Genomic DNA, 9,020 nt, shown 5'->3' on the forward strand with positions numbered 1-9,020 from the left:
CATGTTGTAAATGCTGAACTCCAGGAATTATCCTTATTGCCGATTTACTCCATTCGTACCTTCTTTCCACTTAGTCTAATTAAAGAACATCTTGTCTTCGTTGACAAAATGACAAGGTGTTCTCTGAATGGCAGTGGAGCTGAGCAAGTGACCCCTTGTGTTCTGTATGCAGAGGTGAATATGCTCGAGCAGGACCATGAAGATCGTGCCTATGACTGTACTAGCTTTCAGCATACCCAGCGGTGCTCTAAATAAGATATAGATAATTACATCATGCCAAGCTGGACCAATGTAAGTTGGCGATAAAGATCATTCCCCAAGTTCTGCTTTAACCACTTTAGCCACAGAAGGATTTACCCACTTTCTGACCAGGCCATTTTTTGCGATACGGCACTGCGTCGCTTTAACTAACAATTGCACAGTCATGCAACACTGTACCCAAACAAAATTGATGTCCTTTTTTTTCCCCACAAGTATAGATTTCTTTTGGTGGGATTTGTTCACCTCTGTTTTTATTTTTTGCGCTATAAAGAAGAAAAATAGCCTCAATTTTGAAAAAAAAAATATAATAATAATTTTTTACTTTCTGCTATAAAACATTTCCAAAAAAAATTTAGAAAAAACAAATTTATTCATCAGTTTAGGCCAATGTGTATTCTGCTTCATATTTTTGGTAAAAAAAATCCCCAATAAGCGTATATTGATTTGTAGACGCTTTTGCGCAAACCAAATAAGGGATAGATATATGGCATTTTTATTATTATTATTATTTTTTTTTTTACTAATGGCGGCAATCTGCAATTTTTAGCGGCATTGCGGCGGACAGATCAGACACCTAACTGACATTTTTTACACTTTTTTGGGAACCAGTGACATTATTACAGTAATCAGTGCTAAAAATATGCGCTGTTATTGTACTAATGACACTGGCAGGGGAGGGGTTAACATCAAAGGCGATCAAGGGGTTAAATGTGTTCCCTGCAGCTTTTTTTTAACTGTATGGGGGACTGCGTGATTGGGTAAACACACAGATCCATCTTCCTTCTTAGCAGAAAGACAGGATCTGTGTGATCTCCCCTGTCAGAATGGAGATTTGCCTTATTTACACAGGCAGATCCCCATTCTGTCACTGCGGGGAATGATCGCGGGTGGCCGGCCAATGCGTGCCCACAAAAGCGAGTTCCCGAGCGGACACACACCTATGGCGATTTGCGGGATTGTGCAACCTTGCCGCAGTATAATGACAGCGGCTGGTCGGCAAGTGGTTAATTATGTTTATGTTAATTTATAGTGCTTATGTGCATTTCCAGAGTTAATAATATGCATTTTATTGCATATACTTTTTTGTTTTATTAGATTTTATACACTATACGTATATACATTAAATAATCATGAGTGCTACACAATGTCTTAACTTAACACAAGTTTTATGTATGCTGCACATCATTGCTGGTGCAGTTTAAAGTGCAATGTAATGTTAAGAATGGATGCAATGCACATAATCAAATACTTCCTGGACCATTGTTTACTTGTGTTGTACATGAATGCAATTCTGAACATTTTTAGTCTCATAGTTTTTGAGGGATTGCATTTTCTTGTATTATGTATGATGTTTGGGTGTCTTGACATATGGATGTATTGGCTATAGCGTATAGGCTTGGAGATTCGGGTGCTCTTTACCCCCATGCTTATACCATATAGCTTTACTATAGCTATAAAGTACTAGGAAAAGCCTAAAATTGACTTAGGTGCACTGATTTCATGCCTAAGTTGTTTGCTATTAGGAATGCAAAAATGTTTTTGTAACTAGTTAAGTATCTATTTTCCAATTAATGAATAAAGTGGCCTATTTTAACTACAGTAATTTCAACTAAATGTTGGTTGCTCGTTCACTTCTATTTACTATATTATTGATTTCAAATTCTTTAATAAAACCAACTTGTACTTTTTTTTAGTATACTTTATTTTTATTGGATGTATTGATTATCACAACAGTGATGCTGTCTTCAAAACATTTCCTGGACTCTCCTGAAAGAACCAACTCTAGGAGTAACTGCTCCCCACTCAGTGTATCTCCTGTATTCTCCAGGTCTCAGGTAGTACTGACGTCCCCTGTAGTTGGGTTGCTCATAGAGGATCCAGTGTCCTTCAAGGACATTACAGGAGTGGATATCATGGTAGTTGAATTCTTCATGGACTTGAGGACAATCTTCAGTGAACTCCATCATCTGACCTCTGAATTCTTCCCTTTCATAAATCCTGAGCCTAAATGATCCACGGTGCTGATGGAGGAACATGCATTGTAAGTCAAAAATATTTGAGTATTTCAAAAATGTATTTTATATTGGCTGAAGGCCTGTGCACACACACACTACATTGTTTATGTGTGTCTGTTTCTATAGATTTGGCATGGTAGGGCAGACTTACAAAGAGTGGCACAAAGAAAACTAGAGAGAAAACAAAGCAGGAGCCTGGGAGAAATAAGTACACTTTATCTAATAAATGACTGCCTATATATATATATATATATATATATTGATAAAAATATATAAAAGTTCCTGAAACTTAGCTTATTAAACCTAAAAACATCTAAAGGAAATCTATACTTAGAGAACATGGAGGTTGCTATTGCTGACTTTCCCTTCTAAAAATGCTAGTTGACTGGCTATCATGCTCATCCAATGGATTCAATACATTTTGAAACACTGACCCAGAACAAGTATGCAAATCTTTTATGACTTTGCACTGATTCCATCAGTTGCATGCTTGTTCCAGGTGAATAATGAAACCAGAAACCGCCGGGTAAGTAGTGATATCAGAAAAAAGGTATTTGTCAGTTTTATTAAAAATGGTTAAAAATATATCCAAATGTTTTTTACCTTATACTATACCTGGCTCCCCTTCACTGAGAAACCTGTCAATGGTTAAAAATTAGGGAGAAAATCTCTTTACTCTTTGACTGCCATTGCCGGCCTTTGTTTCTGTAAATACTAGTTCCCTGGCTGTCATGTTGATCCAGTGGCTTTATTAGCATTAGCATTAGCTCCTAACTAATATGCATCTTAGGAGTTTTGACTTCACTCTGACTTTCCTAATCTTAATGCTTGATCCACATCAATGTTCCTGAAGTACTGAAGCTAAAGACTGGTGATTAACAAGCCTTTTGCAGAACCAAATTAGTTTTCCCTTAGAACAGGTAAACTTTAGTATATAATATAAATTTATACCTGAGGGATGACTCGACAAGACCTAATGGAGTCATTCAGTCCCATCCACTGTTGAAAATCAGGATACTCTCCCCTCCTCAGGAAATATTGGTGTCCAGTGTAGTTTGGGTGCTCATACAACATCCAGTTTCCATTTTCTACACGGATGGAGTTGCAACGATTGAAGTAAGAGTGGAGGTCAGAACAATCAGAGCTGCACTCATAAGAGCGGCCCTGGAAGTTCTTGTCCTCATAGAAGATGATCTGAAATTTCAATAAAGCAAATATTTATTGTGGATTACTGTTAGATAACATTAAATATTGCCTTTTGCAATAAAATGTTATAATGTTAAACCATTCTGCAATAATCAATAGATAGCAGTAAACAAAACATTCTGTTGTTTCTACTCTTTGTAGATCTATAAATATAGCATTTTCACGGTTTTTGAAAGAGGGATGTTAATATGAAAAATAGCTGATCTCCTAAACCACAGCTAGAACTCTTAGACCTCATTCACACATCCAAATGACCATGGTGCCGTAAGTATACCTGTGGATACCTTCGGTCAGGTATCTGGAACCTAGGATTATCTATCCCTAACTGCAGGTAACCAATGGATGTGCTTATTTATGCTCACAGCTGTGAACAGCCCCGGCTATTTCAGTCTGTAACTCAGTTGTAGAGGCCGAGTAATAATCACTGATCAGAGCTCCTGGGGTCTCTCTCTTGCCAAACCATGGATATTTAGAATGTGTGAATGAGAAGTATATTAGGGGTCAGTTGGAAGTACGTTATGTCCCCACCACTAACACAATTACAATTGCTACTCATAGCACGAAACAATTACATGCTAAGATTAGCAACATGCTGCTTCTATTTCTTTTATAACTTCCACAAATGCCTCCCTATTGGCTACATTGTCAAGCCTAAAAAAAGTGATTATATATTATTAAATAAAGAAAAGTAAACATAAATAATGAGTTGTAAAGTATAAATACCTATTACAATAAATCAAGCATCAGTTAATAAAGAACCCTAGAAGATCATTGTTTATTGGTGAGTTTTTTGTTATGGCATGGCCCATGATGTTTTTTATTTTATTGAATAAATTTGTATGCATTCATTTAGGAGCCTGAGGATCCTTCATAAGTTTACTCATATATGTAAATGTACATGCCGTATTTTTCAGTGGTTTCCTTTTTTATACACAGCAACACATGTTTAAGCTTGAAAAAAATGGGGGAGGACCAGGGGGTCACAGGACAGGGTCAATCAATGAGGAACACACTGGCTATAATTATAAATAGAAACAATTTATTGCAAAATGTATCAAAAAGAAGTTTCCACCCACATAATAAAAAATAAAAACCAACCTCCACCACTGAGAAAGTGACAGTGCAAAAGGACAGATTCACCACCTGGAAAACCCTGACTTCAATTCTATCTTTCAGCTTTGCTAATTTGTCCATTTATGATATATACCTTCATCTCCCAAGGTTATTCCATTATTCCCAGGAGTGGGTTCAGCTGTATTTAGTTTAATCAGTGTGCTTTATGGGGATATTGTACATGTATGCAGGGTTTTCCAGGTGGTGAATCTGTCCTTTTGCACTGTCACTTTCTCAGTGGTGGAGGTTGGTTTTTATTTTTTATTATGTGGGTGGAAACTTCTTTTTGATACATTTTGCAATAAATTGTTTCTATTTATAATTATAGCCAGTGTGTTCCTCATTGATTGACCCTGTCCTGTGACTCCCTGGTTCTCCCCCGTTTTTTTCATGTATGCTATGGTCTAGAGGAACGCCCCTGCTCACATATATAATATACGCAGGTATTTGGCTCAGTTTCCAGCCATGGGTATGTGATTTGACGTATTATATGCTTCTACACACATTACCCAATCTGGAAATCTTACTTATAGGCATTATCCCTTTCCCTAATTTTTGTTTTTTTCCTTTACATGTCAATGCTTGCAATGATCTCTGCTACCTTTATGTATTAAAAATGTAACCTCAAAATGTCTTTTGTTATTATACTCTACTGATGTTCTGTACTCTTTCAATCAATCTAAAGATATACTGGCATCATATTTAATCCAAAAAAAATCTGCTAGTGTGGATTGCTATGTATTTTATACAGCTGTCTATTGTGTAATGACAACCCAGCCAGTATTGCACTTGTCACTCATAATAGTTACATGGTAATTTACAAATCATGTTGCATACAGAGAACTGCTTCTAAAAATTAGACCAACCTATCATTGGGGACAATTAATTATTGTCAAAGTCCAACTCCAGCCTATGAATTAAATAAATAGGTAAGAGATAATATTTGTGATATGTTTTTATTTCTGTATGTGGCCCCTACTTGGGATTTTCCATCACATCCTTTGCCCATGAAAACAATATAAAAATTTAAAAGGAGCATGTGTCACTCGGAAGAGAAGACACAGGGGTTGATTTACTAAAGCTGGAGAGTGAAAAATCTGTGCAGCTCTGCATGAAAACCAATCAGCTTCCAGTTTGTTTGTTGTCAATTGAACAAGCTGTACTTAAAAGCTGATTGTCTACCATGCACAGCTGCACCAGATTTTGCACTCTAGTTTTAGTAAATCAACCACACAGACAATAAAAATATTGTCAGAAGTTCTAATCCTTTCATACTGTACAAAAATGTGTTTTGTTCTTATTTCTTTAGTGCATTCTTTTTTTTAACTGTCAGACTGATAGATATGCTGTTGCTAATCATCCTAAAATATTTTATAGAGTGGTCAAATAATTGCTGAAAACAATTTATCTATAGCTTGAATTGCTAACCCAAAACATTTAGCCTAATACTTCATTACTTATAGCAAGTATATTAGACTATCATACATCAAACATTAATTGGGCTGACCAGATTTGGTTGTATTTAGCTGTAAAACTACAAAACATTAACATACCTAACATAGTTATTTGATCATTTAAAATAACTAAATCTTTTACCTTTCCCATTTTGCCTGGGTGTCTTTGGTGAGGCGTTTGTACAGTGGAATGACAAACACAGCTGTTCTTATATACGATATCCATTGCTGGATCTGCATTACTAACACAATAGAGATCTCGCTCAGGACAAAGAATGTATAGTATTTCTCTTTTCATTGTACAGTATATTGAAGCCGAGAATGTTCAGTCTTTTTACACCTCCCTCATCAGCTTTTGATCATCATGAGTTCACATTTATTTGCTAGTGTCAGTAAATAATTAGCACAGCTAAGTGAACACATCAATATATTTGTTATTTTCAAATTAGGAAATAAGACTGGGGTAACTTAAAAATATATATTACTTTTTAAAATCCTATTGAAAACCTTTTTGGATGCCTATGTTTTAGATTGGATTCCTGTTTTTATAGATTGTAAAAGAACAGCAAATGCATAGTACAGATATCAAAAAACAGACAGTGCAGCGCTAGTAAATAAAAATAAAAAATAATATATGAGGAATAAAAAACAGGATAGAGCACAATACAATCCACCACAGTGTGTAGACACCTGTGAACACAGAAGGAAAGGGACGTCCTACGGTTCTCGAGAATACTGACATGGGGCCTGGAGGACCGCCCTTTTATCTGGTGGGGGTTAAGGTGTTTCCTGTCCTGTCCTAGGTCTCATGGGCTGTCCTGGAAGACTCTCAGAAAAGGAGTTACCGGCCATATTGGAGTGTCCTGTACCGGGTCCTTGACGGAGATTTATCTATGCTGCATATCATTTGGTTAAATGAAAAAGGCATTTTCTGACCCTCTATAATTAAAGGGTCCACAACATCAGGTGAGAGGCCATCTGTTATCGTGGTGGTGGGCTCCTGGAATCACCTTTTTGCAAGCATGCCGTTTTTTCAATCTTGAAGATTTATTAGGACCTGACTTTATGGACTGATTGTCTACACACTGTGGTGGATTGTATTGTGCTCTATCCTGTTTTTTATTCCTCATATATTATTTTTTATTTTTATTTACTAGCGCTGCACTGTCTGTTTTTTGATGTTTGTTGAAGGATTTGAATTTTGACCCTAGTGTTCAGCTGCTGCTCTTGTTGTATACCCACTTTGCGCTGATTCATTTTTTATCTCGCATAGTACAGATATGTTTTCTTCAAACAAGTTCGTATACATCAACTATTATTGTAAACTTTAGGATTTTCTAACCTTACAGGTTATACAAAAAAAAAAAGTTATTGCGACTTGTAATTTTTATTTTATTATTATTATTTTTATTAAAAATTCTGGATACCAGGTGTCTGAATAAATAACTCCATGCTAAAAACTTTTTTTTTATGCCATTAGGCAATATCTATCTATCTATTAGGGATGAGCGAGCTGAGCAAATTTTAGTTTGCTGGATATTCTCTGAACTCAGTGGGAAATATGCAGGTTTTTTTAATGTGGCTTAAATGGCAACAACAAAAATACACAAACTCTTTAAATAACATGCTTGGGGGATTTATGTTTTGTTTGAAAACAGTAGTCGGGGGATCCAGAATGACATCATGCCTGGATGTGGGGGTCTGTGGAGGGCCGCCAGGCTGCAAGTCCTCATGCAGGCTCATGCAGCCTCTCCACGGCCGCCCGGCTACCAGTTAAACTCAGTCCATCGGCGCCGTGGGGAGCGGTGGGGGCGGCTGCATATAGAAGAATAATTCTCTCCATCTTCCTCCTGCAGTATCGGAATGCCTGCAAGAGGTAGAGGAGAAGCAGGAGACTGCAGGAGGAAGATGGAGAGAATGATTGTTCTATATGCAGCCTCCCCCCACTGCTTCTCCTATCCTGCTTATTTCTGCTGCCCCCTGGGCTCTCCACACCACCCATACTCTTTGCCTCCTCATGCTCTCTGCCACCCCCCAGTGCTCTCCACCTCCCCCATGCTATTTGCCACCCCCCAGTGATCTCCACCATGCTCTCTGCCGCCCCCCAGTGCTCTCCACCTCCCCCATGCTCTCTGCTGCCCCCCAGTGCTCTCCACCTCCCCCATGCTCTCTGCCCCCCCCCAGTGCTTTCCATCTCCCCCATGCTCTCTGCCGCCCTCAGTGCTCTCCACCTCCCCCATGCTCTCTGCCACCCTCCCTGTGCTCTCCACCACCCCCCATGCTCTCTGCCACCCTCCCTGTGCTCTCCGCCACCCCCCATGCTCTGCGCTCACCCCCTGTGCTGTTCATATCCCCCCACGCACTCCGCTTCCCCGCTGTGCTCTCCACATCCCCCCATGCTCTCTGCGGCCCCCTCATGCTCTCCACCAGCCCCCCTGTGCTCTCCACCAGCCCCCCGTGCTCTCCACCAGCCTCCCTGTACTCTCCATCTCCCCTCATGCTCTCTGCCACCCTCCCTGTGCTCTCCATCTCCCCCCATGCTCTTCGCCGCCCTCCCTGTGCTCTCCACCTCCCCCCCATGCTCTCCGCCTCCCCGTGTTCTCCACCTCCCCCCATACTCTCCACCTCCCCCATGTGCTCTTCACATTCCCCCATGCTCTCCACCAGCCCCCATGTGCTCTTCACATCCCCCCATGCTCTCCACCTTCCCCCCATGCTCTCCGCCGCCCTCCCTGTGCTCGCCACCCCCCATGCGCTCTTCACATCCCCCCACATGCTCTACGCCACCCTCCCTGTGCTCTCCACCTCCCCCATGCTCTCCGCTGCCCTCCCTGTGCTCTCCATCTCCCCCTGCTCTCCACCAGCCCCCCTGTGCTCTCCACCTCCCCCATGTGCTCTTCACATCCCCCCCATGCTCTTCACCAGCCCCCCTGTGCTCTCCACCTTCCCCCCATGCTCTCTGCCACCCTTC

The 9,020-nt window shown here is 40.0% G+C and overlaps 1 protein-coding gene across 1 annotated transcript; it reads right to left on the reverse strand.

The window, feature by feature from the left end:
* Positions 1-1,952: 1,952 nt before the first annotated feature.
* On the reverse strand, positions 1,953-6,282 carry LOC141146797 (gamma-crystallin 1). The gene is made up of 3 exons (XM_073633405.1): positions 6,192-6,282; positions 3,228-3,470; positions 1,953-2,282 (listed from the first exon to the last, which is right to left on the reverse strand). Exons 1-3 carry the CDS (start codon positions 6,273-6,275, stop codon positions 2,007-2,009), a joined length of 603 nt encoding a protein of 200 aa, XP_073489506.1. The 5' UTR covers positions 6,276-6,282; the 3' UTR covers positions 1,953-2,006.
* Between the last annotated feature and the right edge of the window lie 2,738 nt (positions 6,283-9,020).

This window comes from Aquarana catesbeiana, linkage group LG06 (assembly GCF_042186555.1).
Source record: "Aquarana catesbeiana isolate 2022-GZ linkage group LG06, ASM4218655v1, whole genome shotgun sequence".
In the NCBI taxonomy this organism is placed as follows: Eukaryota; Metazoa; Chordata; class Amphibia; order Anura; family Ranidae; genus Aquarana; species Aquarana catesbeiana.

Bases quoted from the DNA above. Each gene is read 5' to 3' on its own strand.
- LOC141146797 (XM_073633405.1), bottom strand. From the start codon at position 6,275: ATGGATATCGTATATAAGAACAGCTGTGTTTGTCATTCCACTGTACAA. The intron at 3,471-6,191 runs GTAAAAGATTTA...TTGAAATTTCAG, and splicing joins ACCCAGGCAAAATGGGAAAG to ATCATCTTCTATGAGGACAA. The intron at 2,283-3,227 runs GTATAAATTTAT...TTCCTCCATCAG, and splicing joins CTTGTCGAGTCATCCCTCAG to CACCGTGGATCATTTAGGCT.